General features: G+C 44.0%; 1 protein-coding gene and 1 non-coding gene across 24 annotated transcripts in view; one reads left to right on the top strand and one right to left on the bottom strand.

Annotated features, from left to right (window-relative positions):
• Positions 1 to 1,330: 1,330 nt before the first annotated feature.
• Positions 1,331 to 1,486, bottom strand: LOC118149382 (U1 spliceosomal RNA). The gene has a single exon (XR_004736759.1). It is a non-coding gene; the product is annotated as a U1 spliceosomal RNA (small nuclear RNA).
• Positions 1,487 to 2,854: 1,368 nt separating this feature from the next.
• The window catches only part of GON4L (gon-4 like), a 96,976-nt gene continuing 85,017 nt past the window's right edge, over positions 2,855 to 14,813 (top strand). For 12 of the 23 annotated variants that reach the window (XR_013529405.1, XR_013529404.1, XM_078355865.1 and 9 more), the window contains exons 1-3: positions 2,855 to 2,919; positions 4,708 to 4,838; positions 5,168 to 5,698. Coding sequence is in view for 19 of the 23 variants with exons in the window: in XM_078355865.1 (XP_078211991.1) it covers positions 5,194 to 5,698 (505 nt within the window). In the remaining 4 variants the exon portion in view is untranslated. Of the gene's footprint in view, positions 2,920 to 4,707; positions 4,839 to 5,167; positions 5,699 to 14,813 lie in introns of those variants that run through there. The other 11 variants (XM_078355866.1, XM_078355867.1, XM_008984570.5 and 8 more) reach the window with 3 other exon arrangements.

Raw genomic sequence — 14,813 nt, 5'->3', positions numbered from 1 at the left:
AATCAGCTGGCATCGTGGCTCATGCCTGTAATTCCAACCCTTTGGGAGGCCGCCGAGTTGGGCAGATCACTTAAGATAAAGAGTTCGAGGCCAGCCTGGCCAACGTGGTGAAACCCCGACTCTACTAAAATGACAAAAATTAGCCAGGCGTGGTGGTGCATGCCTGTAATCCCAGCTACTCGGGAGTCTGAGACACGAGGATTGGTTGAGCCCAGTAGGTGGAGGTTGCAGTGAGCCCAGATCACACCACTGCACTCCAGCCTTGGCAACAGAACAAGACTCTGTCTCAAAAAAAAAAAAAAAGTCATTTAATGCTCATCAGTAGTGATGCCGCGAGTAAGAAAAAAAAAAAAGTAAAAAAAAAAAAAAAAAACAAAAAACAGATGGATTTTGTGGTATGTAAAATAAGTTGTTTTTATTATATTTTATTTTTTTTTTGAGACGGAGTCTTGCTCTGTTGCCCAGGCTGGAGTGCAGTGGCTCGATCTGCAACTCTGTCTCCTGGGTTCAAGCATTTCTCTGCCTCAGTCTCCCGAGTAGCTGGAATTACAGGTGCCCACCACCATGCCCCGTTAATTTTTTTTTGTATTTTTAATAGAAACGGGTTTCACTATATTGGCCAGGCTGGTCTTGAACTCCTGGCCTCATGATCCGCCCGCCTTGACCTCCCAAAGTGCTGGGATTACAGGCGTGAGCCACCGCGCCAGGCCAATAGCTGTTTTTAAAAAAGACTAATGAAAAGTGTCAAAGTTAGTGTCAGTGTTGAATTTTTTTTCCCCATGAACCTCAAGTGCTTAGAGTTTCATATGGGGAGAGGAGAGGGAGAGAGAGAGAGGAGAGAGGCCAAACCAACCAAAAGATCTGTGCATTCTGTAGGTCAAAGGACAACACACATGAAACTCCGAGCTCCTAGAGTCTTCCTTGGTATTTGGGAGAGTTGGTGTGATTCAGGTTACAGTCAGACTACTGCCGATTATAGCCATGTTGGCATAAATTTCAACCTTCATTTTGGCTGGGGATAATTTCATCCTGTAGGATGCTGTTTACACATAGGATTAGTTCAAATGTATAAATTTTTGTTGGTGGTTTACCTGTAAAATGAGAGGGTTAAAAGCGTTTTTCCAGCTTTTGACATTCTGTTTTTCTTTCTTTCTTTTCTTTCTCTCTCTCTTTCTTCCCTTCTTTCTTTTTCCTTCCTTCCTTCCTTCCTTCCTTCCTTCCTTCCTTCCTTCCTTCCTTCCTTCCTCTTTCTTTCTTTATCATCTTTCTTCTCTCTCTCTCTTTCTTTTTCTTTCTTTCTCTCCTTTTCTTTCTTTCCTTACTTTCGAAGAGAGGGAACGCAGTCCCTCACCGCCGCAAATCATGCAGTCGAGTTTCCCACGTTTGAGGAAATCGCAGGGGTCAGCACATCCGGAGTGCAATGGATAAGCCTCGCCCTGGGAAAACCACCTTCGTGATCATGGTATCTCCCTTGCCAGGTAAGTATGACATTGTTTTTTCTTTTTCTTTTTCTTTTTTTTTTTAATCTCCGTGGATTCCACAGACATTCTGATTTTCTGGAAAAGTGGAATGACATCATTTTAGGATTCATTCATTCGTTCATTCACTCATTCAACAAGCATGTATTGGCCGGGCGCGGTGGCTCACGCCTATAATCCCAGCACTTTGGGAGGCCGAGGTGGGTGGATCACTAGGTCAAGAGATCGAGACCATCCTGGTCAACATGGTGAAACCCTGTCTCTACTAAAAATACAAAACTTAGCTGGGCATGGTGGCGCAGCCTGTAGTAGAAGAATTGCTTGAACCCAGGAGGGTTGCGGTGAGCCGAGATCGCGCCATTGCACTCCAGCCTGGGTAAAAAGAGCGAAACTCCGTCTCAAAAAAACAAAAAACAAAAAAGCATGTATTGAATTATTGAACATCTGTTACACCCCAGATAGCCTCCTGGGCACTGGGTCAATGAATTATTAGCTACAGTTAGGATACTTAACACCTGATTCTCCTTAATAGCTGTCTGTGTACTGTTGTGAAATCACCTACTCAGCTGAGCCAGAACTTTGTCCTGTGAAAACTGGAATATGATATAATAATCTCACAGTTGATTGTGGAGACCAAGTCACCTAAGAGAATGTGAGAGCATTTTGTAAAATGCAGAATATTGTGCATATTTGAATAATTACCATAATCTGAGTCCAAGACTGCCTTAGTTTTAATCAGGAGCCTGCACTATTTGTAGAGCCTTCTTTTTCTGACATTTTATGACTTCTTCAGTCCCTTGGTTCTGTGTCCCAGATGCCTCGTGGTGAGAAAAATTAGTCATGAATTTATGTTTTGGAGACGGGGTCTCACTCTGTCGCCTAGGCTGGAGTGCGGTGGCGCTATCCCCGCTCACTGCAACCTCCGCCTCCCGGGTTCAAGCGATTCTCCTGCCTCAGCCTCCCGAGTAGCTGGGATTACAGGCACCCGCCACCACACAAGCTGATTTTGTGTGCTTAGTAGAGAGACGGATTTCACCATGTTAGTCAAGCTGATCTCGAACTCCCGACCTCAGGTGATCCTCCCGCCTCGGTCTCCTAATGTACTGGGATTACAGCCGTGAGCCACCGCGCCCGGCACCCAGATTAGTTGTTAAACTAAGCCATTGAATCTCAACCCAGTTTTGAGTAGGGTAACTAACTCCATGGGCGAAGAAAGCCAAGTAGTACCTTTAAATTTTTATGCCAATAACTGACGCACTAGCTCTTGGGCTTCACTCTGCCCTAAGATGGGATGGCGCCTAGTGTTTGGCGCATGCTCCTTGATGCCCTGCGGCGCGGCGCTCCGAGGCTCGGGGACGCGCACGCAACTCATCGCCGTTGGCTGACTTCCGGTGGTGCCAGAGCCGTTTCCGCGGAATCAAGCTGGCTGGTGAAGGTGCAGGTTTGTCTGCGTTGGGGCGGGAAGAGGCAGATGGGAGCTGGGACACCTGGGCGAACGAAGTCCAGGATGAGAGGGTCGGGTCTGGGGGTGAGGGCTGGGTGCGTGGCGGAAGTTAAGGGCGTGAAGGTGTGTAGTTGGGAATGGGGACTAGGGCAAGCCCTGGGCGCCGAGGTGGAAGCGAGTTAGGACCCTTTTGAAAATGTTTTCCTAGGAGAGGGCCGTGCCGCGGCTGCCTCCCCATGGGCATTCATTCACCTTGTTGGTCCGACTTGTGTTCCCCAAAAAGTGGGCTATAGAGCTAGCTACTGCTGTGTTTGAGGTGCCTGGAGCTGAGGTAGCTTTTTTTCCTCCTATTTCTTTTTTGTACCTCAGTAATTATTTGTGAAATAAAAGAGTTGCCTAGGCTACTCCCATTCTGTTTCTCAGAAATCCAGTCACCACCATCTCACAGGAATCAACAAAATCTTCACGTTTTATTGAGCTTTAATTACTAAGGACATCAGTTGGTTGAGGGGATGGGGAGTCTCCCCTAATGTCCTGAAGAAACTGAAGGAAGGTTTATTTATTTATTTTATTTAATTAATTAATTAATTTATTTTTGAGACGGAGTTTCGCTCTTGCGACCCAGGCTGGAGTGCAATGGCGCAATCTCGGCTCACCGCAACCTCCGCCTCCTGGGTTCAGGCAGTTCTCCTGCCTCAGCCTCCCGAGTAGCTGGGATTACAGGCACGTGCCACCATGCCCAGCTAATTTTTTGTATTTTCAGTAGAGACGGGGTCTCACCATGTTGACCAAGATGGTCTCGATCTCTTGACCTCATGATCCACCCACCTCGGCCTCCCAAAGTGCTGGGATTACAGGCTTGAGCCACCGCGCCTGGCCTATTTTTTTAATTTTAATTTTTTTTTTTTTTTTGAGACGGAGTTTCGCTCTTGTTACCCAGGCTGGAGTGCAATGGAGCGATCTCGGCTCACTGCAACCTCCGTCTCCTGGGTTCAGGCAATTCTCCTGCCTCAGCCTCCTGAGTAGCTGGGATTATAGGCGCCTGCCACCATGCCCGGCTAATTTTTTTGTATTTTTAGTAGAGATGGGGTTTCACTATGTTGGCCAGGCTGATCTCAAACTCCTGACCTCAAGTAATCCACCTGCCTTGGCCTCCCAAAATGCTGGGATTTCAGGTGTGAGCCACTGCGCCCAGCCAACATAGCCTAATCTTTTAAACAATCACACTTTGTCGCCCGGGCATGGTGTCTCATTCCTGTAATCCAAGCACTTTGGAGGCCAAGGCGGGAGGATTATCTGAGGTCGGGAGTTCAAGACCAGCCTGACCAACATGGTGAAACTTCGTCTTTTTTTTTTTTTTGAGACGGAGTTTCACTCTTGTTACCCAGGCTGGAGTGCAATGGAGCGATCTCGGCTCACCACAACCTCTGCCTCCTGGGATCAGGCAATTCTCCTGCCTCAGCCTCCTGAGTAGCTGGGATTACAGGCACACGCCACCATGCCCAGCTAATTTTTTGTATTTTTAGTAGAGACGGGGTTTCACCATGTTGACCAGGATGGTCTTGATCTCTTGACCTCGTGATCCACCTGCCTCGGCCTCCCAAAGTGCTGGGATTACAGGCGTGAGCCACCGCGCCCGGCAACTTCGTCTCAAAAAAAAAAATCACTTTGCTTTTGATTTGTTTCTATTAATGGAAATAACCTGTTTATGAAAACAACAGTAGCAAACATTTATTGATCATTTACTGTCTAATGAAGTAGATGCTATTATATTCCATTTTATAGCTGAAGAATCTGAGATTCATGTTGAGTAACTTATGCAAGGTCATAAAGCTGGAGAGAAGTTGACTTGGGAAACATCCAGACAGTCTGACTCCACAGTTTATTCTCAGCATCATGCATCTACCACCCTGATGGTAATAATAATACATTAATAATCACTCTTTAATTCTTTAAACAATTTTATGAAGTAAGAGCAATTATTTTTTACTGTTGAGGATACGGAAGGCTTGCAAGGTTAGATCACTTGGCTAAGGTGTAACAATAATCCATCAGTAGTAATCAGTGAGATTTGAACTCAGTCACTCTAACCACTGTCTCTCATCTTCCACCTAAAGGGAAATTGTGCATTTGGTGTGAAGTATTATATTCATGACTGAATGTGAATAAGTGAAAAGATAATTGAGTAAATGTTATTACCATTAATTAATATGAAAGCAGTAAGAACTTGTTTTTTTCCTTTCAGAATGGAACAAAAGTGGGACTTTTAAAATGTTGCCCTGTAAGAAGAGAAGAACTGCAGTGACAGAGTCCTTACAGCATAAAGGCAATCAGGAGGAAAACAATGTAGATGTAGAATCAGCTGTTAAACCAGAATCTGACCAGGTAAAGGACTTGAGGTCAGTGTCACTGTCCTGGGATCCAAGTCACGGCCGAGTAGCTGGCTTTGAAGTACAATCTGTGCAGGATGCAGGAAATCAGCTTGGTATGGAAGATACATCTCTGAGCTCTGGGATGCTCACCCAGGACACAAATGTACCTATTCTAGAAGGTGTTGATGTGGCCATCTCTCAGGGAATTACGCTACCTTCGTTGGAGTCTTTTCACCCTCTTAATATACGCATTGGTAAAGGAAAACTCCAGTCTACTGGCTCAAAGAGAGGGAAGAAAATTACACTCAGGCCCGGGCCAGTTACCCAAGAAGACAGACGCGGTCATCCTATCCTGAAGGAACCTTGTTCAGGAGACCCTAGTGAAGAAGTCAAGGAAGAAGGAGGTAAGGTATAAAAGGTTTCTAGGTTACATTCTTGTCAATACCATTTTGCCATTGCTGTTTCTGAGTGCCTTTACAGAATAGTATTTCTGAAAGGGTATATTGATTTGGTATGGAATTGGAACTGCTGTGTTTGTAAGGGTCGGCAGTGAACTTTTTTTAATTTTTTTTTTTTTTTGAGATTGAGGCTTACTCTTGTTGCCCAGGCTGGAGTGCAGTGGCACAATCTTGGCTCACTGCAACCTCTGCTTCCCAGGTTCAGGCAATTCTCCTACCTCAGCCTTTTGAGTAGCTGGGATTACAGGCTCCCACCACCACGGCTGGCTAATTTTTGTATTTCTAGTAGAGACAGGGTTTCGCCATGTTCGCCAGGCTGGTCTTGAACTCCTGACCTTGTGATCCACCTGCCTCGGCCTCCCAAAGTGCTGGGATTACAGGCGTGAGCCACTGTGCCTGGCTGAACTTTTTTTTTTTGAGATGGAGTCTTGCTCTGTCACCCAGACTGGAGTGCAATGGTGGAATCTTGGCTTACTGCAGCCTCTGCCTCTTGGGGTTCAAGCGATTTTCCTGCCTTTGTCTCCCAAGTATCTAGGATTACAGGTATGCGCCCCATGCCCAGCTAATTTTGTATTTTTAGTAGACATGGGGTTATACCACATTGGTCAGGCTGGTCTCAAACTCCTGACCTCAGGTGATCCACTTGCCTCAGCCTCCCAAAGTGCTGAGATTACAGTTGTGAGCCAGCGTGCTTGCCCAGGCTGGAGTGCGGTGGTGTGATCTCGGCTGACTGCAACCTCTGCCTCCTGGATTCAAACCATTGTCCCGCCTCAGCCTCCCGAGTAGCTGGGACTGCAGGCTCTCTCCACTGTGCCTGGCTAATTTTTGTATTCTTAGTAGAGATGGAGTTTTACCACGCTGGCCAGGCTGGTCTTGAACTCCTCACTTCATGATCCGCCCCCCTCGGCTTCCCAAAGTGCTAGGATTATAGGTGTAAGCCACTGCACCCGGCCTGTTCATTCATTTTGACTGTTAAAATGTTTTCCTTTTTGCTGCATTTTAAGTTCACTTGTTCTTATTTTGTCCTACTAGTACCTTCTCAGTATGTGGCTTTTTTAATTGTATCTTGTGTATGTTTATACTGAAGAATTCCATGTTTTTGACATCTGATGGAGTAGTGCTCGAGCTGAGGGAGTCTAGCAATAATCTTGATGGTATACTGTGCTGGTCACTCCCTCTCTGGCATCAGCTGTCTGAAGCACACTGTCAAAGATGAAAGCTCTTTTGGGGAAAAGTGCTCTCCTGTGGAATCATCCCTTGTCATAGCACATGGCTCTATATTTGCAACTTCATTCAGAGTAGCTTGCATTTTATATTGGTTTTGGGACACCTGTGTTTTATCTGGAAATGTAGGCAGGAATAACAGTTTTTTGATATGTGTATTACAAATTGTTTCACTGTTATTCTTCTACACAATTTTTTAGAATAAAGAGGGGTAAATAAGCAGCTTGTGCCATTTTGCTAATTACATGGATTTGACTTTTGATCACATAAATAAAAAATAATACAAGGCAGGGCATTGTCCTAGATATAGTTGATGTGGACAAATACTTTTTATTACTTCGAAATTCTTTTTTTTTTATTTTTTTCTGCGACAGATTCTTGCTCTGTCACCAGTCTAAAGTGCAGTGGGATGATCTTGGCTCACTACAACCTCCGCCTCCCCATTTCATGCGATTCCTCTGCCTCAGCCTCCTGAGTAGCTGGGGCTACAGGTGCATGCCACCATGCCCGGCTAATATTTTGTGTTTTAGAAGAGACAGATTTCATCATGTTGGCCAGGATGGTCTTGATCTCCTGACCTTGTGATCTGCCTGCCTCAGCCTCCCAAAGTGCTGGGATTATAGGCATGAGCCAGCACACCCAGTCATTACTTTAAAATTCTTATTTTGATAGTTTTCCACTTAATGAGGCAAGTGCTTAAGCCTCAGTCTTTTTTTAGTTCTCTCTCTTTTTTCTTTTTTTTTTTTTTGAGATGGAGTTTTACAGTCATCACCTAGACTGCACTGCAATGGCGTGATCTCTGGTCACTGTGACCTTTGCCTTCTGGGTTCAAGTGATTCTGTAGCCTCAGCCTCCCAAGTAGCTGAAATTACAGGCCCCCATCACCACTCTTGGCTAATTTTGTTTGTTTGTATTTTTAGCAGAGATAGGGTTTCACCATGTTGGCTCGGCTGGTCTTGAACTCCTGACCTTAAGTGATCCACTCGCCTTGGCCTTCCAAAGTGCTGGGATTGCAGGTGTGAGCCATTGCACCCAGCCAAATTCTCATTATTTAGACTTAAAGAAAGGAGAAATGAAGGTTTTTCATTCTCTCCATGCCTTTCCTTTATTTCTCTTTCATTCATTTGTTTTTAAATAAGTATGGGCAGAGTATACTAGATCAGGACAAATAAAGGTGAAACTGGAATTTAGGTGTTTTTACTGAAAAAAGGGGATTTCCTTTATGATGGTTTAAAGATAATAGGAGATAAAAATCAGTTCAACAACTTAATTCAGGGAGTTGGGAGAAATGTACATATAGAGCATAGGACAGAATCAAATTTTCTTTCTATCTCCCGGGTTCAAGCAATTTTCCTGCCTCAGCCTCCTGAGTAGCTGGGATTATAGATGCCCACCAATGCACGCAGCTAATTTGTATTTTAGTAGAGACAGGGTTTCACCCTGTTGCCCAGGCTGGTCTTGAATGCCTGATGTTAAGCGATCCACCTGCCTTGGGGTTACAGGCGTGAGCCACCGCACCCAGCCTTTTTTTTTTTTTAATTTTTCATATTTTCATAGAGATAGAGTCTTGCCATGTTGCCCAGGCTGGTCTCAAACTCCTGAGCTAAAGCAGTCCTGCTTGAGCTTCCTAAAGTGCAAGGATTACAGGCATAAACACATGTTGGGTAGAGAATCACTTTTTCAAAAAAAATATCAGCATGGCTGGACGCAGTGGCTGTAATACCAGCACTTTGGGAGGCCGAGGTGGGTGGATCATCTGAGGTCAGGAGTTTGAGACCAGCCTGGCCAACGTGACGAAACCTTGTCTCTACTAAAAATACAAAAATTAGCTGGGTGCGGTGGCTCACTCCTGTAATCCCAACAGTTTGGGGGGCTGAGGTGGATGGATCACCTGATGTTGAGAGTTTGAGACCAGTCTGACCAACATGGAGAAACTCTGTCTCTACTAAATACAAAATTATCTGGGCGTGGTGACGCATGCCTGTAATTCCAGCTACTTGGGAGCCTGAGGCAGGGAGAATTGCTTGAACCCAGGAGGTGGAGGTTGCGGTGAGCCGAGATCATGCCATTGCTCTCCAGTCTGGGCAAAGAGAATGAAACTCCATCTCAAAAATATTAAAGAAAAGAAAAATTAGCCTGGCTTGGTGGCACATGCCTGTGATCCCAGCTACTCAGGAGGCCGAGGCAGGAGAATTGCTTAAACCTAGGAGGTGGAGGTTGTGGTGAGCCGAGATTGTGCCAGTGCACTCTAGCCTGGGTGACAGAGTAAGACTGTCTCCAAAAATAAAAAAAAGAAAGAAAATTAGCTGGGTATGGCAGCATGCACCTGAAGCGCCAGCTATTTGGGAGGCTGAGGCAGGAGAATCACTTGAACATAGGAGGTGGAGGTTGCAGTGAGCCGAGATTGCGCCACTGTACTCTAGCCTGGGTGACAGTGAGACTTCACCTCAAAAACAAGCAAAAAAAAAAAATGCCAGGCGTGGTGGCTCATGCCTATAATCCTAGCACTTTGGGATGTGGAGGCGGGTGGATTACAAGGTCAGGCATTCTCGACCAGCCTGGCCAACATAGCAAAACCTCATCTCTATTAATAATACAGAAAAATTAGCCAGGCCCACTGGTGGTGGGACCTGTAATCCCAGCTACTCGGGAGGCTGAGGCAGGATAATCGATTAAATCCCAGAGACGGAGGTGAGCTGAGATGGTGCCACTGCGCTCCAGCCTGGGTGACAGAGCGAGACTCTGTCTCAAAAAGAAAAAAAACCAAAAACAATCAGGGCTGAGTAACTTGATAAAAAAAGAAACAAAAAAAAAAAGAAAAGAAAAGAACCAAAACCAAAAAATGCATGATTGTTGATGACGTGTGATAGAGGTGTAAAGCTCAAGATGAGGGAGTTAGCAATAATTTTGATGGTATACTGTGCTGGTCATGCTCTCTCTGGCATATTGTGTTCATTCTGGATGCCACGTTTTAAGAGGACATTGACAAACTGCTGCATATTAAATGGGGGATGACTAGTATTCTGAAGAGCCTCACATGAGCAACTTTGTAAGTTTTAGGGGTCGTAAAAAAGCTGTAAGTTTTGCTGGGTATAGTGGCATGTACCTGTAGTCCCAGCTACTTGGGCAGAGGCTGGAGAATCTTTGAGTCTACTGAGTATAAAAAATATAAATTAGGCCGGGCGCGGTGGCTCAAGCCTGTAATCCCAGCACTTTGGGAGGCCGAGGCGGGTGGATCACGAGGTCAACAGATCGAGACCATCCAGGTCAACATGGTGAAACCCTGTCTCTACTAAAGATACAAAAAATTAGCTGGGCATGGTGGCACGTGCCTGTAATCCCAGCTACTCAGGAGGCTGAGGCAGGACAATTGCCTGAACCCAGGAGGCGGAGGTTGCAGTGAGCCGAGATCGCGCCATTGTACTCCAACCTGGGTAATAAGAGTGAAACTCTGTCTCAAAAAAATAAATTAAATAAATAAATAAAATTTACAAGTAAATAAAACAGTGCACAGTTCATATTTTTTAAAAAAGCTGTCAGTCTTCAAATATCTGAAGCCAATAATGTAGAAGAGAAAGCAGATTCTAGACAGTGAAAATAAGAATAGTGGTGTTAGGTCTGGGCGCAGTGGCTCATTCCTGTAATCCCAGCACTTTGGGAGGCCGAGGCGGGTGGATCACAAGGTCAAGAGATCGAGACCATCCTGGTTAACATGGTGAAACCCCGTCTCTACTAAAAACACACAAAAAAATTAGCTGGGCATGGTGGTACATGCTTGTAATCCCAGCTACTCAGGAGGCTGAGGCAGGAGAATTGCCTCAACCCAGGAGGTGGAGGTTGCGGTGAGCCAAGATCGTGCCATTACTCTAGCCTGGGTAACAAGAGTGAAACTCCATCTCAAAAAAAAAAAAAAAAAAAAGAATAGTGGTGTTAAACTATAGGGAGTCTAGGGAGGTAGGGATAACATGGGGAGAAATGCCAGATATAGGTGATAGGTGATGGAGGCAGCAAACCACATTCCCATGTATGTACCTATGCAACAATTCTGCATGATCTGCACATTTACCCAGAATCTGAAGTACAATAAAAAAAAAAAAAGCTATAGGGAGTCAATTTTCATTCATTATCAACAAGTTTTTCAAAATACTATTAGTATCATATAAGTTCCTTGTATAATAAAAGACTCCACAAAAAGTATTCAACATGAATTATGATAATTCTGTAGTTTTAGTGAACCATCGCAATGACCTATAAAACACATTTTGATGTCTAACTTTATCTCAGATTTTTTTTCTGAGTGACACAGAAATCCTTAGTCTGATTTTTGGTTTAAAACATATAATCTCAGGCCAGGCGCGGTGGCTCACGCCTATAATCCCAGCGCTTTGGGAGGCCGAGGCAGGTGGATCACGAGGTCAAGAGATCAAGACCATCCTGGTCAACAAGGTGAAACCCCGTCTCTACTAAGAATACAAAAATTAGCTGGGCATGTTGGTGCACGCCTGTAGTCCCAGCTACTCGGGAGGCTGAGGCAGGAGAATTGCTTGAACCCAGGAGGCGGAGGTTGCGGTGAGCCAAGATTGTGCCATTGCACTCCAGCCTGGGTAACAACAGCAAAACTCCGTCTCAAAAAAAAAAAAAAAAACAAAAACCATATAATCTCTTCATCTGTGTGACATTTTAAAGAAGCAGAAGGCATAGTTCTAACCTCAGTAAGTTTAAAATCTTAATTGGGAAGACAGCCACAAACACGTAATCTATTTGGAGCAGTGTAAGACAGTGTGATTTAGTGCTGCAATATGTAATAAATATAATTTGGATTTTTGGAAGTGGAGCTCGAAGGCTTTGATAGATTGTGAGTGAAGAAGTGGAAGTATTAACATGTAGAAATGCTGTGTTTGTGTGGAAGACTACTAAGGCTTCAGGTGGAAAGAGTAGATCCAGATTATAGAGAGCCTTGATGCTTGCTTCTTAAGAACTTAAGAATGAGAATTGGATGCTGGCAGTAAGGCTAGAGAAGAATGGGTATACACACATTACAAAGAAATAGTTAACATTGCGCAGAGACTGACATGTAAGATATTTGGACTAGGGGATGGTGATGCATGCCTTCATTGGGAAGGTATTTGAGAGTTTGAAAATGAGTTCAGATTTGGGTATGAGTTATACAGGTGAATGCCAAAATTGGGGCTCAGCCCAGGAGGATTCTTCACTTCCTACAAGGTTCATGAGCAAGCCAGCAGAGCAACAGGAAAGCAAGTTTATTAGAGCAGCAGGGTACAGGAAAATGGCTGCTCCATAGACACAGTAATAGCAGCAGCCCTCATGAATTGATAGCTATTGCTTGATTATATACTCAATAAGGGCAGGTTATTCATGAATTTTCTAGAAAAGGGGCAGGGAGTTCCAGAACCAAGAGATAGCTCCCTTTTAAAACATATAAGGTAACTTCTGGGGGGTTGCCATGGCAATTGTAAACTGTCATGGCACTGGTGGGACTTTCCTTGTTTTCATTTATTTTTATTTTTTAAATTTTTATTTATTTTTTTGAGACAGAGTCTCACTCTGTCACCCAGGCTGGAGTGCAGTGGCATGATCTTGGCTCACTGCAACCCCTGCCTCGTGGTTCAAGCCATTCTTCTGCCCCAGCCTCCAGAGTAGCTGGGTCTATAGGTATGTGCCACCATGCCCTGATAAATTTTTATTTTTGAGATTGAGTCTCGCTGTGTTGCCAAGACTGGAGTGCAATGGTGTGATCTCAGCTCATTGCAACCTCCGCCTCCTGGGTTCAAGTGATTCTCCTGCCTCAGCCTCCTGAGTAGCTGGGACTACAGGCATGCACTACCATGCCCAGCTAATTTTTTTTGTATTTTTAGTAGAGACAGGGTTTCACCTTGTTGACCAGGATGGTCTCGATCTCTTGACCTTGTGATCCACCTGCCTCGGCCTCCCAAAGTGCTGGGATTATAGGTGTGAGCCACCGTGCCCAGCCCAGCGATACTTAATTATCCAAAGTGGCAGTCCAACAGTATAATTAACTCTCCTTGTGGGGAGCCCACTTAAATAACCTCAAAGATAAATTTGATGAAGAGAGAAATAATACATGAATTTAATCAGACAAAGGAAACGTATGTTTAAGGTTTTGAGTATAGCAGATGAACATGAAAAGTTTTCTGGTAACACTGAAAATTTAGGCACATCAAGAAAAACCAAGAGTATGTAATCAAGTTATGCTGGAGGAAAACATTGCTTTTATAGACCTCCAAGATAAAATATTTCAGCATCTGAGTGTAACAACAGAACTGGAAGAGAAAAAGTTACAGGAACTGATGAAAAGGTTGAAGGAGAGAGTTAATGTCTCAGGGTTTCTCAAGGGGAGAAAAAGCTGAAAGCAGTGAGATAGAACACTTGAACTTGTGAGATATGAATCTGAGAAGTTTTCAAAAGAAACAAGTTATAGAACTGAAAAGCAAATTTTCTTGTAATTTAATTAAGAGCAAATTGATACCTTAAAGTGCTTGCTTTAACATAGGAGACCATTCTTTTAAAAGATTTCACTATTAATTATAGCTAACTGAATCATATAAAAACAATTCTTTTTATAAATTCTCCTTTATAAATCTTATGACCTGCACAGACCATCTGTGACTTGGTTGAACTTTCTGACTTGTCCTATACTACCTTTTCCTTTTTTTGTGTGATGGAGTCTCATTCTGTTGCCCAAACTGGAGTGCAGTGGTGCAATCTTGGCTCACTGCAACCTCCACCTCCTGTGTTCAAGTGATTCTCCTGCCTCAGCCTCACAGGTAGCTGGGATTACAGGTATGTGCCACCATGCCTAGCTAATTTTTTTTTTTGAGGTGGAACTTCACTCTTCTTGCCCAGACTGGAGTGCAATGGGGCAATCTTGGCTCACTCAATCTCTGCCTCCTGGATTCAAGTGATTCTCCTGCCTCAGCCTCCTGAGTAGCTGGGATTATAGGCATATGCCACCGCACCTGGCTAATTTTGTATTTGTAGTAGAGACAGGGTTTCTCTGTGTTGGTCAGGTTGGTCTTGAACTTCTGATCTCAGGTGATCTGCATGCCTTAGCCTCCCAAAGTGCTGGGATTACTGATGTGAGTGACCATGCCTAACTAGTTTTTGTATTTTTCATAGAGACAAAGTTTTACCATGTTGGCCAGGCTGGTCTTGAACTCCTAACCTCAAGTGATCCACCCACCTCAGCCTCCCAGAGTGCTGAGATTACAGGCGTGAGCCAACATGCCCAGCCTATACTACCATTTTCTTAAATAACTGGTCAGTCTGGACGGGTGTGGTGGCTCATGCCTGTAATCTAAGCACTTTGGAGGCCAAGGTGGGTGGATCACCTGAGGTCGGGAGTTCAAGACCAGCCTGACCAACATGGCAAAACCTGTCTTTAAATTAAAAAAAAAATAAATAAATAGTCATTCTACTACTCTAGAACAATAATTTACCATATAAGATCCTTTGTTTTTTCCCACTGAGATTTGCAGGATCCTTTCTTATGTAGAATTATTCCCTTTTCTTTATAACCTTCCAAAAATACATCTGTACATCCATAGCTTTCTTTACATCTCTCCCCTACTTACTGGTTCCTTTCTACATGGTTTCATAAATAACTTTTTCAATTCCATAATGTGAATCGTCCTTTAGGGAACTTTTGAATTAGATACAATTATTTTTCTCAATAAAAACACATCTTTGGTATGTTTTATAGAAACCTAGGAAGCAAGAAATTCTGAACTATCAGATATTAGCATTTTTTTTTTGATGTGGAATCTTGCTCTGTTGCCCAGGCTGGAGTGCATTGGAA

Source organism: Callithrix jacchus, chromosome 18 (genome assembly GCF_049354715.1).
Source record: "Callithrix jacchus isolate 240 chromosome 18, calJac240_pri, whole genome shotgun sequence".
Lineage (NCBI taxonomy): Eukaryota > Metazoa > Chordata > Mammalia > Primates > Cebidae > Callithrix > Callithrix jacchus.
Note: the sequence above shows the minus strand (reverse complement) of the source record. Positions and strands in the feature narration are given on the sequence as shown.